The sequence below is a fragment of the Phaenicophaeus curvirostris genome, chromosome 3 (assembly GCF_032191515.1).
Source record: "Phaenicophaeus curvirostris isolate KB17595 chromosome 3, BPBGC_Pcur_1.0, whole genome shotgun sequence".
Taxonomy (NCBI): domain Eukaryota; kingdom Metazoa; phylum Chordata; class Aves; order Cuculiformes; family Cuculidae; genus Phaenicophaeus; species Phaenicophaeus curvirostris.
In genome coordinates, this window is record NC_091394.1 from 32,654,147 (window position 1) to 32,673,929 (window position 19,783).

The following is a 19,783-nucleotide window of genomic DNA, read 5'->3' on the forward strand; positions in this document are numbered from 1 at the left end:
TCCGCGGGGATGGGCGGAGAGGGGGAGCGTCGCCATCCAGGGCACGCACCGAAAATAGCGGCGAGTCGCTTCTGTAAGGCTCGTTGTGGCGTTTTAGAAAGCGAGAAGCCTTTATCGGGCCTGGGCAGCGCGGGGGAACGATCTCCATCAGTCGTGTGCAGCGAGCTGGGACAGTCTGTTTCCCACTTACACGCATAGATGTAAATTCTCCCAGAAACCTTACTGTTCTGTTACCTTCCAAGATTTAATGTTAATGTTATTGTGAACTTTGCAACAGTCAAAACTCTTGCTAATTCGGAGCTGGCTCCAGCTCTCTGCTTGACCTTGCCTTTGTGATATGAAGAAGCTCCAAACAGAGGTGGTTGCAGAAGACACACCTGTTCAGCTCAGATCACACCGCACACAAGGCATAACAGTGCCTGGAAAAACACTATTGGAAAAAAAACCGCTATCAAATGGATACTCTGTCTAGCTTTTACAAAAAAACAGTTACTTGGAAGAGTTTTAGCTTAAAATACTCCAGTTTTTGAAATAGTAACTACTTCTTGTGTCACGTATTCTATTACTTTTCAAGGATTAAGTTTAATGTTAAGAACCTCAACCAGATCTCTTGGTAATTTGGAGCTGGCTCCAGCTCTGCCTGACTTTGCCTTTGAGATGAAGAAAAGCTGCCAGCAGAGGTGATTACAGGAGAAGACACATCTGTTCAGCACAGATCACACTGAACACAAGACACTATCATCTCCAAGGAATGAACAAAGTCTGAAAAAACTGTTTGAAAGGGAATGTGCTATCAGAGGGACGTTCTGTCTAACTTTCAAAAAAATAGAATTGTTTAGATGAAACTTAACTCGGCTTAAATCAAAGATACTCCATTCTTTGTAATCGTGACTCCTTCTTGTATCAGGATGTGCGTTTGGACTCTGTGATCTTAAAGGTCTTTTCCAACTGAAGTGATTCTGCAATATAGCACTGCTCCCCAATACCTGCAAGAGCAGCTCTCAAAGCGCATACGTGCTTTTCACTATCATGAGCCACGGCTGCAGCTGCTGCACCACAAAACCCACATGGGTTTTGCCACCCTGGTACAACAAGTACCAGCTCAACACCGTAAAGTCCATTACTAAGCCGTGTCCTTATGTGCCACACCTACCCATCTTTTAAATACTTCCAGAGATAGTGGTCTGCTAGATCTCTAAGCGTTTTTGAAGTAACAGTTGCAATTTCACAAGACCCTGAAGATCCTTGTGTCTGCTTTCCCTCTGAATGGGAATGCTGAGGTTAGCGAGCATGGTGTGGAAGGGCCATGGGATTGGGCCCTGCCTCTGACGTGTCCTCACACTACTTGTGCTGTACGTTGTATATTTTATATAAAGCATGTACAAAAATCTCCTCTTCCACCTTCCTGCAGTTTTTATTTTTCTTGTTCCCTAGATTCATGGCTCCTGATTTAATTCTAAATGGTACCAAAAACCTCTTTTTGTATTTGCTGTTTCTGTACACTGTACAAAGCTGTATGTAACCTTGCTTAAAATACCACTCAAGTCTGTACATCCGAAGTCCATCAAGCTGGCAAATCTGATGCTCAGTTCTGGTGCCAGTTTGATGACAGCAGTTCCAGTGATCTCAAGCTTGCCCTAGGCAAATCCTGACCTGCTGTTTCTAGACATGACGTTCAATATTAATGCTGATGGCTACATGACTGATTATTCCTCTTCCTTATTCGGTCAGATGCCAGGAGGAAAAGTCTGTTCAATATAGATTACTACAGGGTGTTTGTTTAGTATAGAAAATCACAGGTTATGGTGAGGTCATTTGTTCAACAGCTGCAGTGTTACACAGATATGAAACATCCAATTCCTAAGATCTTCCTTGTTCACCATCTATGTATCTAATGGCCTGTTATCATAACTTGAGCACTCTTGTTCAGTACCTGGTCTGCATTAGATGTTTGGATGAGGTAAACAGGCAGCAGTTTGGTTTTTCTGGATCTGTAATTCCAGTCTCGTGAATTTATGTTATGACTCCAGCATCAGGAATTGATACAGCCAGGTTCTGCTTCTAGCACAGACCACACTTTTCTGGTGCTCTGTCTATGCTTGGGTCTGTCTGATGTTGCTGCCCTAATAGCTATAAATAGCTAGGAGTGTGAAAAGGCCAGTCCTTGCAAGGTCTGCGTTACAGAACTGTGTTTTCCCGATGGAAGAAGGGATGCTACTAAGGAGTTACTAATTTAGTGCTTCTGGCTTGTTAGGCTGATTCAGACCTACTCGTTCAGGGTTTGTGCTTTCTAAGTGCTTGTTTACGGAAGTGGCATCAAGACGTGCTGCTCTGTTCTCCGTGACTAGTATCCTCCAATGTGTGAGACTGAGATGAAGCTACACATCGCGATGTCACTGGCTCATTAACTTTGGTGGGGGAGGGCTGAATTCAGCATTTACATTGCCTGTACAAATTGGAATTATTGGATTATTATGAAGAACCCCTAGGTAATCACAGCAGACTTCTAATTTAAAGAACACAGACATTAATGGGAAAAGCACTATGTGATTAATGTTAGTTATACCCACAAGCAGAAGCCTCTGTGCACAGACGAGCATCACACTGAGATGATCAGAAAGCCTGTTCTGCTAAAGGGGTGAAAAGTTCAGGCTTCTGATTGATAAGCCCAGAGATCCGGAGATGAAATTTGACTACGCTCAAAGCAGCCTGTGGAGTTGGGGTTTTGTTGGGGTTTTCATAGAATCATAGAATCACTAGGTTGGAAAAGACCCCCAGGATCATTGAGTCCAACCATTCCTATCCATCACTAAACCATGTCCCTCAGCACCTCATCCACCAAACTTTAAACACCTCCAGGGAAAGTTTTTGTTGGGGTTTGGGGGTTTTTGTGAACTTCTCTATGCAAATACAATTTACACTTTCTGCTAGGGGTACACGTGGGTGGGAAAAGAAATGAGATAAAAATATTTTGGGAAAGGGTCAAGAAAGTCAGGATTCGTGATTGCATTTTCAGAGTCAAGTCAATATTTTAGGGATTTTGGCAGGAGTGTTGTTCACTGCAGCTCAGTGGAGCATTGAAGGATTCACATCACATTTCTATTAGTTTGGTTCCTATGTCAGGCAATTAATTTTATCCCACCCTTATGCTTGGTTGTCCTGTTATAGGGTATGTGTGTTTTAGAGAACTCCCTGAAGACACAGAACTACATTAAAAAAAAACCCCAAAATATTTAGAAGTCCACATAATTTCCCTATCTTTAGATGGGCTGTATATATGTACGCTAATTTTTGGTAAATGCTAACATTTTTATAGTGGTTGTTACAGTTTTCTAAGTAATTTGGTATGGGTTTCCTGTATATTGTTAAAAAAAAAGGACATTTTAAAACTCCTAGCAATCTTGTTATCAATCTGTACTTAATTTTTCTGGTTATATCAGTTGGTCTGTTAAAATATACCAGCTAAAGGATATGCAAAATTTGCCTTGGTAATATCCTTAGAGTATCTTATTTCTGGTAACATTAGTACTGCTCCTGATGTTCCAGCAGATCACACTGTTACTTTAAAGCACCATCATGAAGATACGGAATCCAAAGCAAAGAGAAAATAAAACCAATCAGTTCCTCCTGTGCAAACATTTTTTTTCTTTTTTAAATGTTGTGCTGGAATTCAATGTTCGAAGTAGGGAACATTTTCTCTTAAGGTCAGTGTAGAGTAATTCTTCCCTGTCACAGCTCAGGCTTCCAGTCTGCTCCAAGGAGAAGATTTGCCATTCCCACCAATAAATCACTAGTATTTCCTGTACCTGCTATTGTGCACTCCTTTGCATGTTAATGCATATTGTTAATAAGTATTTGGATTGCAAGACCACTGATGTTTTCCCCCACTAAACTGTTTCTTTTACAATCCCCAAGTCATAGAAGGTCCCAAGCTGCACTTCACACTTCTGCAAACTTGCACGGAGCTGGCTGTAGGTGTTTTGACTGAGGATGGGCAGCAAGGTTTTGCCCTGCAAGTTCAGCACAGTAAAATTTCAATCATCCTTTTGCAATGCACCATGAAAGTCATGTGGTTGGTTTGTTTCAAGCACAGAGAAGCAGAAGACTGTGCCAGCAGAGGAAGAAAGCCAGAGTGAGGAAACTATGCTGTCAGCCAGCTGGAAGCCTGTTTCTCCACGGCTGGATGGCAGCTTGCCTTAGTTACTCAGCCTGTGCACAGGTAGTCAAAAAGCAGTCACTGGAGTGCCTGATTTCTCTCTTCAATATTAGCTATGAAAGCAAGCAATGGGAACTGAGTAGCAGTTTAAAATAACTGAAGATTTTTTAAATAGCTATGTGTTAAAGGAAAGGGCAGCATTTTCAGGAGGATCTAAGGACTTAGGGAGGAAAGTGGCATTATCAGGATGCAAGCTTAAATTTAGAATTGTACATTTCATATCCATGCGCTCATGAAGACTGTAGTTCGGAGAGTAGAACTAGTAGGTCAAGTACTTTGCTACGTGTACAGAAACACGTGAACACCTACCCAGGCTGGAAACAGCTTTCACACTAGGGCCACGGAGTTGGGGAAGGGTTTGGAGGGGAAGAGTGTAAGGAGTGGCTGAAGTCACTGGGTCTGCTCAGCCTGGAGAAGAGGAGACTGAGGGGAGATCTCACTGCGCTCTGCAGCTTTCTCACACAGGGAGGAGGAGGAGCAGGTGCTGCGCTCTTTTCTCTGGTGGCCAAAGGCAGGACCTGAGGGAATGGCAGGAAGATGGCAGGGGAGGGTTAGGTTGGACATTAGGAGAAGGTTCTTTCCCCAGAGGGTGGTGGAGCCCTGAAACAGCTCCCAGGGAAGCAGTCACAGCCTGATAATATTCCAACGTTTGGCCAAGGCCCTCAGCCCCACGGGTTGTCCTGTGCGGGGACAGGAGTTGGATTTATTGATCCCTGTGGGTCCCTTCCAGCTCAGGACATTCTATGATTCATGCATTTCAGCAAGAGTCAAAGTTTTAATCTAGAAATACGCTAAAATAATTATTCTAGAAAACCAAGTTAAGAATGATTTATTTTAAATTTTTTTTCATGTGAGCCTGTTTCAATATACTCATTTTGAAGTAAATCACTTCTTTCCCATTTAACTTAATTAACTTTATTAGGATTAAGGATGCTCACGTACTGAGTTATTCGTATATTAAAATATGGACATGACTGTAATAGCCTCCCCTGTTATAAGTTACTTTCAAACATATTAATTAAAGTTTCAAATCACTTTCACTTAAAATCTTTTTAAAATGCTATTCTCTATTAGTAAGCTGTCCTTACTGTTCCACTTCATACTTTTAGTGCTTGGACTCTTGTAGACTACTCCCGTATTACTCAAGCACCACGTTGGACTCGATGATCCGATGGGTCTCTTCCAACCTGGTTATTCTGTGATTCTGTGATTCTGTACATTGGTGTTTTGGTGCCAAAGTGTGGCATTTTCATAAGCTGCACTGAAGTCACTATATGTATCCCTGGGTCATTCAGAAAGCATTCTCACACTGAGACTTAAATAAGAATTCAGACTTTAAATTATGTTTCCATTTTAAAGTTTTATATGTAATTATTTGCAAAATTTTTGACATGATGTTAAAGGAATGCCATGAACACCTGTAATTCTGCGTGCTATACTAATAGGATTTGAACCATTTCTCTCCAGTCACCTGGAAGCTCTTGTGTGAGGCATGAGTTTCATGGAACCCTTCAAGAGAGGGGCAAGGAACAGGAGCCTGGCTATGTTAATGTAAAAATCTTCAAGGTCTTTATATCACTAAAAATATCCCTGTCCCCACCCTCCAACTGTGCTTGACAGCAGCTGATATTAAATTGGATCCTATGATCAATGGAAATAAGCTTTGTTCGGGAAGTATTGCAAAGACTATGCAAAGGGTAACTGTCAGAATAAAACCATACATATATATGACTATAAACACATGACAGTATATGAGAACACAGAAACCTATGTAAGAGTATAAACATATGTGCGTATATATGACTTGAAACCCATAATGACGGGTGTAACATGATCTTTTTCCTCTCATCCCCATGTTTTTTAAGAGTAGAAGGCTCCCAAGCACCTTTCCAAGAAGAAATGCACAGTAAAATGTTATGTGAGCAGACTGTTCTAGTCTGCTTTCCTTTTTCTCTCATTCTTCCCTGGCATGATTATGCATACAGTCTCATTTACTGTTGTGGGTTTTTTCTTACTTCTGTTATTTTGCAGAACGACTTTAAGGTCTTCCCGTTTCTTGTTTTAAATCCATATTTTGAATTAAATATTAAAAATGCCACTTCGAAAGTGTGATTCAGTCTGTGAACTTTGGTTTAAATTTAACTTTTAGTGAATTTAAAACAATTCTGTTTCCTATAAATGCAATTTTATCCAAACAGCTGGGCAAAGGTGAAATTTAGTCCAGTATTTTTTCCATGCATAAAGTGTTTGAGAAAAAAAATTGAAAAAAAGCTGTCACTACAGGTCACGTCTTTACCTGAGGTCCAAGGAGCTTCTGTATCATTTGATACAAACCATGTTCATGCAAACGAGTTGCTCATTGCCATGATGGGAAAGAAAAATAATTTTTTTAGAGGTTTTTTTTTTGTTTTTGTATTCTGACTGCTAGTAGTTTATGTTCAGATGAACTTCTTGCCAAAGTGGTTGCTACTTTTTCTGGCCAATTATGTTAGGGAACAGGGAAGCCTTTGTGCATGTCTGGAATTCTGTTTTAGATAAAAAATCCGGACGAGAAACCACACCGTCCATTCAATCAAGTGAGCGGTGACACAGGACAATCAAGTGACACAGGATCTCAAATAAGATTTTAGACTTCACTGGCTGCCTGGAGCATTAGAGTTCTCTGCAGAACGAACTGAAAAGTCACCACCTCACTTCTATTACCCACTATACTTAAATATGAAAAATAAAGAAAACGACTTGCATCTTGTTGCAGTTCAGTGCCAATACTTTATGGGTCTTCCTGTTATGAAATATAATCAAGAAATTATGACTACATGGATTTGTTTGTAAACCATAATGATAAGACACCCCCGAACATATGGCAGGAAAGAGACATAGAATTCTACAGAAAGTCATTAATCTTCAAATTTGAAAGTAAGACAGGTTCCACAGTTAAATAAAAGCACTCTGCATTTGGCCAAGATAAACCTTTTGTTCTTGGAGTGAGAAGGAAGCGACTTCTGTGGGGAATGGATGCATCCTTCTTGTAGCAGCGGTGAGAAATGCCATTTTTTTTCCTCACTTGATGGGACAAGTAGAAAACAACATATAAAACTAAATGAAGTGAAAATACAGTCTTCAGGATAATGGGTAAAAAAAGGAAAACTGGGAAGGAAAGAAAATTATTCTTGAAATAGGTCTTTGAGGTAATTTAAATTAATTTAATCATTGAATCCATTCAATATTCAGAATGAAAATTTATCCATTTCTCTTAAACTCTTGCTCAGTTCATTATTTCTTTCTTCCCCTTTGGCTGTTAGGCTGCTCCTCCTTGTGACTCCAGCCCAATTAATAAATCAAGATAACTAAGGGCTCCAAATTCTGGTTCCCTAAGACTGGCCTGCCTGCTCTTGATCGCATTGAGTGATCCTGAGGTCTGTAAGTGAGATGCTTAGTTTGAAAGGATCAGGTTATATGATTAGGAAATACTGATTCATAGGGGAGAAGGACATTAGCTACCAGAAATCAATTTGTAATTGAGACTCTACAGTCTATGATTTACTTAGAAGATTTGAAGTTATATCCTGCGGTTGCTTACAGCAGCCTAAGTTTGGAATTATGCCCTTAACGTCAGCGAAGTTATTCATGGTATAAAACAACATGTCCAATGTGAGCGGACTGTGACCTACTTACTGCTGTTGGGAACAGAATAACGCAGAGCAGTAAAAACTTTCTGTTCACTTTAATTGTGCTCAAGCAGGGTGTGAATGGTAATGCTTCTTTTTCAGAAACATCTTTGTTTTGAAAAAGAAGTGTCTTCTTTCAAGTGGATTGTTTTTGAACTCCTTACAGTGTGGCTTCTTGAAATATTTTCAGAATGAAGTGAGTCGAATCCTTCTGCTTCACCAAGTGAAAAAAATAACTCAGTTTTGGCACCATTAGGTTGCGTTTACAGTCTGTCATATCATAGAGACATTAGAAATCACAGAAGTAGCAGCCTTTAAATGTCTCATCAGTTTGGGAGTGAAAAGAAATGAGAGATGTGGGATTTGTCTTTTTGTTTTAGTTGGATATGAAAATGGAGACAGAAGCAAAGTTGCAGTAGATTAGTAGTCCAGATACTGTCAAAGGAAACATATTTAGCTAAACATATACTTAAACATTTACAGTATGATACTGTGAGCTGTGGATTTTCTGCAGATGGCTCACAAATGGAACTGCCCTGAATTGTGCCAAGCCAGTACTGGGAACAAAGACCCTGAAATAACTTTATTAAGGTTGCAGTCCCAATTCATGACTACATGAATCATGATAATATTCTTTGATAAGGCTTTAATGTCACAATCACATACTAGTTACGTGGCTGGAGGACTTGGACTTTATTTGCACCTAATTGCAAAGAATCCAAGGAGTGAAAGGATAGCCCTGCCGTGGAGGCAAGTGATTTTTAGCCTAAAGGGACTAAATTTTATTGCTACTCCTGGCATAAAGCACCTAGCAATGCTATCTATGCAAATTGCTTAAACTAACTTGGTTACCTATTGCACGTTTCCACCCTCAGAACCCAAGCCTCAGATTTCTGAGGTACTGAACACTTACAGCTCTAGCTGAAATAAAAATGAGCAATGCTCTGAACCTCTGTAAAATCTTACATACTGATAAGCAACCTCAAAAGTCAAGTTACAGACTTGCAAAGTGAGCACTTAGAATAAACGGGCACTTTGTACCTTTATCTCTCTGGAGCTGAGCTTTGTAATGGTAAAATCAGAAATACATAATCTTATAGTAACGTACTGTTTCTGAAGCCCTTGGAAGATATTGTGATGCTGAGCAGTATGGAGGATCCTGTGAGGAAATTTGATCCCATCTCCAAAGCAGGACTGGAATACTGTTCAATAAACAAGGCCAACAGCTACACATTGAGCATTGCAGAGAAAAGCGATGACACTGCTACTGAGTAGCTGTCTCTCTTGTGTGCTTAATGAGACAGTCCTGAGGGGAAATAGACCTAAGAATGCATAATTAAGGGGTGTAACCTAAATGATGCACTCAAAAATGCTGCATTAAGGTGACAAAGGCAATGTGACTTTGAGGAATTTCTAACATATTGGTGCTCAAATCTGTATTCTCAACATTCTTTTAACATAGATTTTTGTGTGTGTGGGGTGTAATTAATACTAACCACTGCTCTACTGTTCAGAAAAAAAGTAACAATGCATTGATTCGATGAAATGCAGCATATATCCCCACTGAAATGTGGGCACTACAAAAAAGTAAACAAAGCATATTTTATTCCCCTGCGTTTGCTGGACACAGTTTACTGTGTTTAAGATTGCTGTTGTTTAGCACAAACTTCGGCTAGACTACAGGGACTGGTCTTTGAAGAAATTACCACGAGTTCTTCATTGAGCAGTATCAGACAGGAGTTTCTACATGAAACTAAGCATAGACCTTCAGTAGCTAAATCTAGTATTATTTTGCTAATTAATTTTAGATTTTATCATGCCTTTAACATTTCATAACATCAGCTTGGGGGAGCGTATGTCCCAATCCTGTTAAGCTGTGACTTTGCTGAAATGAGTCAGATGGTGCATCTACACATGTATTTACAATCAAATCTTTGCTAAAATAATTTGTGGGCTTAGGTCAAATCATTTTACTTGACCATCAGCATCACTTCAGTTTGTTCAGCAATTCTTTGCAAATATCCCGTACCAGTACTGGTCAGCTTGATCTTTGTTTTACCCTTGTTTTACGTTGCAAATCTGTCGAAGCTAGAACAGTGTAAGACTTTTCAAAGACAAGAAATACTCTCTTTTCAAACAAAATTGCCATTTGTTCACTGAAGTAAGTTACTTATAAAAATGAGTAACTGACAAATGGCTTGTTTCCTTACCCTGAAACGCAGCAAAATTTTCTCTAATACCTCTGTAAACTTTCCAGAAACTTTTACATGACAAGTTGAGTTGCAACCCTGACTTCACATCACACTCCTCCTCCTTCATCCTCTAACTAATCATTCCTGCCTTCTCTTGCCTGCATGCCAGGCTGCAGCAGGTCACTTCTTCAAGTGTGTTAACACACTCTTATTTTTGTTTGATGATCTGTTTCTATCCTACGTGAGTACCCTGACAGGATCCTGTGTGCCTTGTATTGAAACGTTTCAGGTCTGGATTGCTTGAAATTGAAGTAGTGATTTTAAAGTGTTTTCTGATTTTAAAGTGTTAGACTATGCTTGCTTAGATTGAAGGACAGGTAGTTTAGTTTTTCATTTTGTTGCTGGAGAAGAATGTATTTGCGCTTGAATGAAATTTAAAAGTAATTATGAGCACCCACGCCACCAGATGGAGCTTTTTTTCTGCCTTTCCTTCTGCCGGTGCTGAAGCTGTGGGACTGAATTCAATGGGACTGCAGAACGTAACTATTTATAGTCAATGAAATAGAAAACTCTCTTTTTTTTTACTTCAGCTGATGCAGGACTGAGCATCCCTTCATTCATACATGGCTTTCTAAGTGGTTTTTATTTGTATACCATTGATGATAGCTATAATTGTGCCAGTCCTTTGCTTTTGCAAGTTCAGGCTGTGTCATGCAGTCCTGTTTCTTGTTCACGCACTTGAGAATTTTCAAGTATAGGCTTACTTGCGAGAATGTTACTGTAATATTAAAGTAGCATGTATTTCTGCTCTTTTTTACCCTACTGTAAAAACTATTAACATTCTTTAGAAATGCAAATCTCTTTGTTCAGATCTATACATGATCTATGTTATTCACTGAAACTCAAATCTGAAGTAGAATCATAGAATCACGAGGTTGGAAAAGACCCACCGGATCATCGAGTCCAACCATTCCTATCAAACACTAAACCATGCACCTCAGTGCCTCGTCCACGCGTCCCTTAAACACCTCCAGGGAAGGTGACTCAACCACCTCCCTGGGCAGCCTGTTCCAGTGCCCAATGACCCTTTCCGTGAAAAATTTTTTCCTAATGTTCAGCCTAAGCCTCCCCTGGTGGAGCTTGAGGCCATTCCCTCTTGTCCTGTCCCCTGTCACTTGGAAGAAGAGGCCAGCACTCTCCTCTCCACAACTTCATTTTAGGTAGTTATAGAGAGCAATGAGGTCTCCCCTCAGCCTCCTCTTCTCCAGGCTAAACAACCCCAGCAAAGTCTTCTTTTTATGCTTTGAGCAGTATTATGTTGTGTCATAAGATATCTAGTTGCTGTGTATATATATATACACGCACACACAAACCTATCAGCTGAAGGTATGATGTTCATGAGTCATGAGAATCAATATAAATGACTGTGATAAACATTCTCTTACACAATATACTCTGTCAGGTACCTGTTTTGCTATCCATCATCATAGCTTAGCAATTGAGAACAAACTCTAACTGAGGCGGCCCTGGGGAACTGCAAAGAGACAGCGTTGAATTTATTCTTTTTCTGACAGCTTGAAAAACTACACATTCGAGCAAATAATTTTAATTTACAGAGCAAGATTACTTGTAAAGCCTAATCCCCTGTTTTAACCGAGGTGAAAGAAATGAGAATGATGTACAACTTACCTGGTTATGACAGCTGGACTGAAAAGGTTGGCCTGCATTTGCCAGGAGTTATTAGAGCAGCGTATACTGCACAACTCTCTTTTCCCCAAAGACAGTGAGGTATCTGAGTTGATGAGGTCAGGTTACCATTCAATTATGGCACATCAAACGTGACTCTAATGATCAGCACAGGCTTCAACAGCCAATGTCATGAAGGTCCTTTTGACCAGCTGGCCAATTCTGTTGTCCTAGGAGAGTCCAAATGAGTTCATGCCACTATTGATTTTGAGTGAGCTACACGCCTTGCTGCTTGTGGCAAAGACAAACACAGAAACACAAACCAGAATTAACGCGGGTACAAGTTCGTGTCATTTTCCATTTTCACATCTCATTGCCAATGGGCAAAACCCTAATGTCTTAGAGGGAAAAAGGGGGAAAAAAACTCTAATGCTTTAGACATCAAATGTTCATGTGCTAACAAGTCAACAAACTGTTTCAGAGATACGTTGTTTAGTCATTTATGTTTTATATATTTCCTAGGAGTGCATTTTGGAGGGTATTTCAAGCATTTGGAATTTTGCAGTGTCCTTAGTCAAGAGATAAATGCATCTTCCATCTGAGTATATTTCCGTACAGATCTTTAAGGAGACAATGGTTTTTGCTTTCCAGAGGCAGTCTGCTAGGTGTCAGGGCAGAAGCAAAATCCAGAATTTTAAGACAGACAAGAAGAAAAAAAAAGTTATTATGTTAATAGCCCAGCAACAGTTTTAGGGGATAGAATTCCCTTTATATGAGACTATACTGGATAAGATGGAGCTTCTTTCTCACTGAAGTCCAAAGCAATAATTCGATCCAAATTATATATTTCCTGGATTGCTGAATAAATCATATATATATATAGACATAGAGGCTTTATATGAGAGAACCTGGATCCTCGTGTTCATCAGAAACCTTTGGAAGAGATGTGGTTCTGCAGCTTTCTGGAGATCCACATTAAAAAAATGAACAAATGAGCAAACAAAAAAACAGAATTGAGAAAGCAAACCATGGATCACTTACCAGTGATTTCTGCATTCTTTTTTTTTTTTGATGTCATTCAGTAACCATCTTAGGACTCGGGTGCTCCTGCAAGATGTGTGTGTTGAATGCAGAGTGGGGACAAGGTGGGCAGCTGGGAAACAAGGAGGGGGGAAGTGAAAGAAGAAGTTGCTGCGTGTAGTTTATGACCTTTAAATAAGTGGTCAAGGCTCAGGGAATGCATGAAGCCTCCTGATTGTGAATCTGCTGTCTGTCTCTTGCAAGGAAATCCCTCTGCTTTTATCTCAACATTTTCTTTAATAACAAATGTGGAAAATAGTACTTAGACATCCAAGACCCGGGTTGCCCTTTTCTTTTAAGTGAATCCACTTTGAAATACTTAAGAGACAACACTGAATGCCTCCCTAACTAATGTCCCCTGGCATAGTGTGTCACATGGGTGAGTGCTGGTTGTAAAGGTTTATCTGGTTTTAGATTATTGCCTTTCAAATCGGTAGCCATCGATTACCACTTAAAATCTGACTTCCCTTTGTGTGCCATTAATTGCTTCATTTCAGTTCTTCTCATGCAGTGCAGATTCCTGCTTTTCCTTAATTTCAGTAAACTGTAGTCCTTTTTGCAGGCCTGTCTCCCAGAGATACGGAATATGTAAGAAATATATATTAATTGCTACAACACTATTTAACTCTGATCAATATTTACAGTAAGTTTCTCTTTTTGCTGTCCCTTATTTTGCTTGAACCTTTCACTTTCTTCTGTAATTTCTAGCAGCCCAAATGGTTTTGCCTTATCAGCAAATGGCACAGTTTTCCCCTTTCCTGCCTAAAACATTTCTTAATCATCTGGCAAGCTGAGGAAGCAGGCATTCGTGGAATAAACGCCACATGAGGAAGTAAATGCTGGTTTCTCCGTTTCTGTTTTCCTCACCATAAAATAGATATTACTTTGAGAAGGTAAAGTGGTTTATTTTTTTCTAAGGACTCTTGACCATATTTTGAGTGCTAGGGACCATTGCCTACACCTCATACGTTAATTTTTCTTCTTTCCAGCTTGGTAATTTGAGGTGCCACAAGCCTTGAAACCATGAAGTCTCATTTCCAAGCACAGGGAAGAAAGCCCCTGCTTTGCAACCTGTTTTGATCAAAGTGAATGCTAACAGCAGAGTGGCCCAACATTGCCATCCACTGCTTTTTTACAGCTATCAGCAGGTCAGGAGTGATGGTGAAAGCAAGCGAAACCAGCGCCTTCCCTGCCAGCAGTCATGTGCTTCGAAGACCATTTTCCCCTCCTTCTTGTGCTGCATCACAGACATCAGCTGAGTAAGTCAGGAGCATATAGCTGCCTGGAGGAGAAAGACCTGGGGGTGTTGGTTGGCAGCCGTCTGAACATGAGCCAGCAGTGTGCCCAGGTGGCCAAGAAGGCCAATGGCATCTTGGCTTGTATCAGAAACGGCGTGACCAGCCGGTCCAGGGAGGTTATTCTCCCTCTGTACTCGGCACTGGTGAGACCGCTCCTCGAATCCTGTGTTCAGTTCTGGGCCTCTCACCACAAGAAGGATGTTGAGGCTCTGGAGTGAGTCCAGAGAAGAGCAAAAAGCTGGTGAAAGGGCTGGAGAACAGGCCTTATGAAGAACGGCTGAGAGAGCTGGGGTTGTTTAGCCTGGAGAAGAGGAGGCTGAGGGGAGACCTCATTGCTCTCTACAACTACCTGAAAGGAGGTTGTAGAGAGGAGGGAGCTGGCCTCTTCTCCCAAGTGACAGGGGACAGGACAAGAGGGAATGGCCTCAAGCTCTGCCAGTGGAGGTTTAGGCTGAACATTAGGAAAAAAAAATTCACAGAAAGGGTCATTGGGCACTGGAACAGGCTGCCCAGGGAGGTGGTTGAGTCACTTTCCCTGGAGGTTTTTAAGGCACGGGTGGACAAGGTGCTGAGGGGCATGGTTTAGTGATTGACAGGAATGGTTGGACTTGATTATCCGGTGGGTCTCTTCCAACTTGGTGATTCTATGATTCTATATTCTGTGGTCTAGTACTGTTAAATTAAGGCTGCTTATTACAATGACCTTAAAGGGTGGCACAACATCTCACTTGGACCAGAGCCGGCAAAGGGATGCTCCTGTGAAGAGTTCAGCTGACAGCTTGGCAAACGTGGCAGCTTGCAGCAGAGCGGCGGCGCCAAGCAGTTGATGGCAAACTGGTATTTGTCATGTTTTCCATTAGCACAGCTGGTGCCAGGGAGAAGGCTTGTCCTTTGTTTCTCTCCTTGCAGTGCTCTAAACTGAAGTAGTAACAAAAGTCAAGTGCACGGCCAGAAGCTACAGGATTCAGATTATTTGGCAGTTTTTAAGCAATTGTTCAAGAAGCAGTTAGAACATCCTCACAGTGGTGTCTGCTAAGGAAACGGTTTGGTGATGTTTCTGCTGCTTTGACATTCTTCTGCGAGATCCAGACTGCACACTCAGTTGAACTGCACTGTATTCACTCATGTTTGGAGGCTGCTTTCTGGCAATTTAGACTGATACTAAAAATAAAACAAACCATCAAAAAACAAAACAACCCTCTGGTAAATCTGTGGAGGGAGTGTATTGCTTCAGAAAGTACTGTGTTATTTGCATATTTTTTTAGAGTTTCTTCCATGAAAAAAAGAAACAAGGGGAGTTTAATAATCTAGTATTTTTGCAATAATACATGCAAATCGCCCCCAGACAATAGCGGTGGCATGCACAAAGTATAGAATTAATATAGAAAATCCTCAGATATGGATCTCACCATACTAATAACAGTATCTTATTATGAGGGTGCTGTTTACTACATCATGCTGAAGAAATAAAACGGAGGAGGATGCTAATTATCTTTACCTGTTTAAAAGGAACTGGATTTCATTTTTCTTGCTTGATCTTTTTTTTTTTTTTAAGTGGAGACTTTGAAGACACTCTGACCTTCAAAAAGGGTGCATGTGCCTGTGCCTCTGAGCCTTTGGACTTGATTTTCTACAAGCAGAGTACTGCCAGTACCAGGTGTGGGTAAAATATCATAGAATCGTCAAATACATTCTGTTGGAAGGGACCTTTACAGGTCATCTAGTCCCACCCCCCTGCAGGAGCAGGGACATCTTTAAGTAGATCAGGTTGCTCAAAGCCACATCCAACCTGATATTAATTTTCTGTTATGTTTGGGATTTTCTCCTCGTGCTCGGGTCTCAAAGCTTTTCTCTGCAGTTAGGGTGAGTGGAAACCAGTTTTAAACATAAGAGCCAGGGGGTGTCACAGCCTGGCAGCCGCAGGAGATGGACACCTGGTGATGGGCACAGCTGCAGGACTGGACCCTATCCTGCAGGGACATTCTGAAGATGGGTATAAGAGGTGCTCAGGGATATGGTTTAGTAGTGGACAGGTACAGTTGGACTCAATGATCTCAATGGTCATAGAATTATAGAACTGCTAAGCTGGAAAAGACCTTTGAGATTATCTAACCCAGATGTACCTGTCCACTACTAAAACATATCCCTGAGCACCTCTTATACCCATCTTTTCAATACCTCCAGGTGCAGTGACTAAATCATATGCCTGAGCACTTCATCCACCTGTCTTTTAAACACCTCCAGGGATGAGGACTTGACTACCTTCCTGTTCCAGTGCTTGATAACCCTTTCAGTGAAGAATTTTTCCCTGATGTCCAATCTAAACCTCCCCTGGTGCAGCTTGAGGCCATTCCAACTTGTCCTGTCACTTGGGAGAAGCAACCAACACCCACCTTGCTACAAGCTCCTTGAATCATAGAATAGTTTGGGTTAGAATGGACCTTAAAGATCATCCAGTTCCAACCCCCCTGCCATAGGCAGAGAGATGTCCCACTGGATCAGGTAGCTCAAAGCCCCATCCAACCTGGCAGCTAGAAAGTGATCACATCTTTTCCACCCAAACAATTTTGGGATGTTGTGACCCTGGGGGATGCAGAGGCGGGATGTGGAGGGAGGATTTGGAGGGGGATGCAGAGAAGGGATGTGGAGAGGGGTTGTGGAGAGGGACGATGTGAAGAGGGGATACCGGGGAGGGGGAATGCGGAGGGAGGATTCAGAGGGGGATGTGGAGAGGGGATTCGGAGGGGGATGCGGAGAGGGGATTTGGAGGGAGGATTTGGAGAGGGGAAACAGAGGGGGATGAGGAGGGAGGATTCGAAGGGAAGATTCAGAGGGAAGATTCGGAGGGGAATGTGGAGAGGGGATGCGGAAGGAGGATTCGGAGGGGAATGTGGAGAGGGGATGTGGAGAGGGGATACGGAGGGAGCATTCGGAGGGTGATGCAAAGGGGGGTGCGGAGAGGGGACGCTGCGGGGGATGCCGCAGGCCCGGCGCTGCCGCCCTCTCCCCTCCCGCCCGGACCCCGCGCCCCGGGCAGCAGGAGGCGGCGCGTGTCCTGCCGCCGGGTCCCGCCCCGGCCGGTCCCGCCCCGCGGCGCCGGGGAGGCTCCGGGGCTCGGGGAGGGGGAAGGGGGCGCTCCCCGCCCCGGCTCCCGCGCCGGGGGCTCCGGATAAAGCGGTGCCGTCCCGGGCGGCTGCCGGCACCGGGGCGCCCCGGCATGGCGAGCCCCGCACACCCGCGGCGGGAGGAGGAGGAGGAGGAGGAGGGGGGGGAAGAGGAGGAGGAAGAAGAAGAAGAAGAGGAGGAGGAGGAGGAGGAGGAAGGCGCGGCGGCGGGCGGAGGCTGCTGCGGGAAGTGCAAGAAGCGCGTGCAGTTCGCCGACTCGCTGGGGCTGAGCCTGGCCAGCGTGAAGCACTTCAGCGAGGCGGAGGAGCCGCGGGTGCCCCCCGGGCCGCGCAGCCCCCGCCCGCCGCCGCCGCCGCCGCCCGCCGAGCCCCCCGAGCCGCCCGAGCCCGGCGCCGAGCGGCTGCGGCGGCAGCGGGTCTGCCTGGGGCGGCCGCCCGCGCCCCCCGACCTGCGCGGCACCGTGCGGGTGCTGGGCTGCCCCGGCGCCAAGGAGGTGACGGTGCGCTACACCTTCAACGAGTGGCTCTCCTTCGTCGACGTCCCCGCCCGCCCGCTGCCCCCCGCGCCCGGGGCGGCCTCGGACCCGCTGGCCGAGCGCTACGGCTTCGCCCTCTGCGTGCCGCCCGGGCTGGGCGAGGGCTCGGCGCTGCACTTCGCCATCCGCTACCGCAGCGCGCAGGGCGAGTTCTGGGACAACAACGGCGGCCGCAACTACACGGTGCGGTGCGGCCCCGCCGGCCCCCCCCGCCGCTGAGAGCGGGGTCGCTTTCGTTTGAGAGGACGAGGAGGCTGAGTGGTGTGGGCTTTCCCCCTCGTGAAGTGGACTTTGTGAGGTCTTGATTTGGGCTTGGCGTCGCTCACCGAGTAGTCAGAGATGCACGGAGCGCTCGTGTGGAAACTTAACGGCGTGTTCTCCACAGAATTCAACCCGGCATCCCAGTTTTCCCGTTCTCGCATCCGTGTTCTCCGCATTTAACCTAGCATCCTCGTTCTCCCGTTCTCGCATCCGCGTTCTCCACTGAATTTAACCCATCATCCCAGCTTTCCCATTCTCGCGACTGTGTTCTCCACAGATTTAACCTAGCATCCCGGTTTTCCCGTTCTCGCATCCGTTTCAGAGACATGGTGTGCTTTGCTGTTTCTTTAGTCCCACGGACTCCACACCGATACGGTTCGCTGTTGGGAGCACCTGTCAAACTCACCCCACCTTTGCTGTGCCCGTGGCGGCTCCGATCAACAGGCAGTTGGCTTGGATCTGGCTCTGGACTGGGTGGCTCTGTTTTTTGTCATTCAGCACACTTGGATACTGCTCCCCGCCTTCCCCAGACTTGCGCGTAGATTCCGTCTGGCTAATAGCAGCCAACAGGGACTTCTGCAAAACATTTTTGCTTAAAATAGACTGGTGAGATCCTTCCACACAATGGACAGTTATGAAACCGGGACAAAGGAGGAGTTAAAATATTTGCTGATGTCAGGTTTATCAAGAGAACTTTGCTAACACCTTTGAGTACTGCGCTGTAAAGTGAAAGACGGTGTCTGTCTCACACGCAGTTCTGTATTTTCAGACCTGATCTGGATGACCTTCTCACTGAGGAGTGACAATGCGATATAGAGAGGGCGTCGTCAGTAATGAATGAAAGAAAACCAGTGCCTTAGTTCAGCTCTCCTTATGTTACATTTTGCACCACATTTCTCAAGTATTTATAATTTATTCAGCTTATTTTGCTACATATTTTTCAATATTTGTATGTTGATGGGAAAGCGGTTTACTGAGCACACCGTTGGACTGTTCTATAGTCTTCACTCTTGCATTGCAAGCCTAGAGGTTGACTACGACTGGTGTCCCAAGTCCTGAAATTAAGCAAAAGGTACCAATGAAAATGGGTTTGTAAGAATAAAAAAAGCTTTAAAAAAAGTTAAAAAGCTCACCATTCAAATCTTTTTTTTTTTCTCTGTATAGCAAAATCTAACAGGATACTTCCTAGTTTTGCAGGCTGGCGGAGCCGCTAGCCTGACGTACCCAGAGGGCATCAAGGGGTTCGTGAGTGTGTCTCACGATAACCAGTTGTGCTGCTGCTCTGTAAGGGGCATTTAGAGCTACGGATGAAAATGGTTGTTGTCCTACCAGAGCCACAGGGCAAATCCCCCTGCAAGTATGTGATGGCCCCGTACGCTCATGTAATAAGCACCTTCTGCAGAGCTGCGATGTGGGGATGCTTTACTAGCACGGGTGGAAAACAGGCAGGTTCTGGTTGAATTTTGCTCTCGCTCTTCTGCGGCTTTGACTCTGCCCATTTTCTGCTGATACAGTATCTCAAAATTAGGGTTAATTTTTTTGGATGAAAAAATAAGTGGAAAATTGTGAAAAGGCAGAATATGTTCTGACACAGATGTATGTTCTTCAGCAAGACGCTGGACGATTATTTTCCTTCCCAAAACACAGCATATCATGAGTTTTCTCAGGTCGTCATTTCCTGTGACGCTATAAAACATCTCAAAGCTCACTATGAGCGCCAC

The 19,783-nt window shown here is 43.6% G+C and overlaps 1 protein-coding gene across 1 annotated transcript; it reads left to right on the forward strand.

The window, feature by feature from the left end:
- Window positions 1–17,003: 17,003 nt before the first annotated feature.
- Window positions 17,004–19,570, forward strand: PPP1R3G (protein phosphatase 1 regulatory subunit 3G). Its single transcript, XM_069852980.1, has one exon. It carries the CDS (start codon window positions 17,004–17,006, stop codon window positions 18,018–18,020), a length of 1,017 nt encoding a protein of 338 aa, XP_069709081.1. The 3' UTR covers window positions 18,021–19,570.
- The last annotated feature ends 213 nt before the right edge of the window (window positions 19,571–19,783 follow it).

Coding starts and splice junctions, on each gene's coding strand:
- PPP1R3G (XM_069852980.1), top strand. CDS start 17,004: ATGCGGAAGGAGGATTCGGAGGGGAATGTGGAGAGGGGATGTGGAGAG.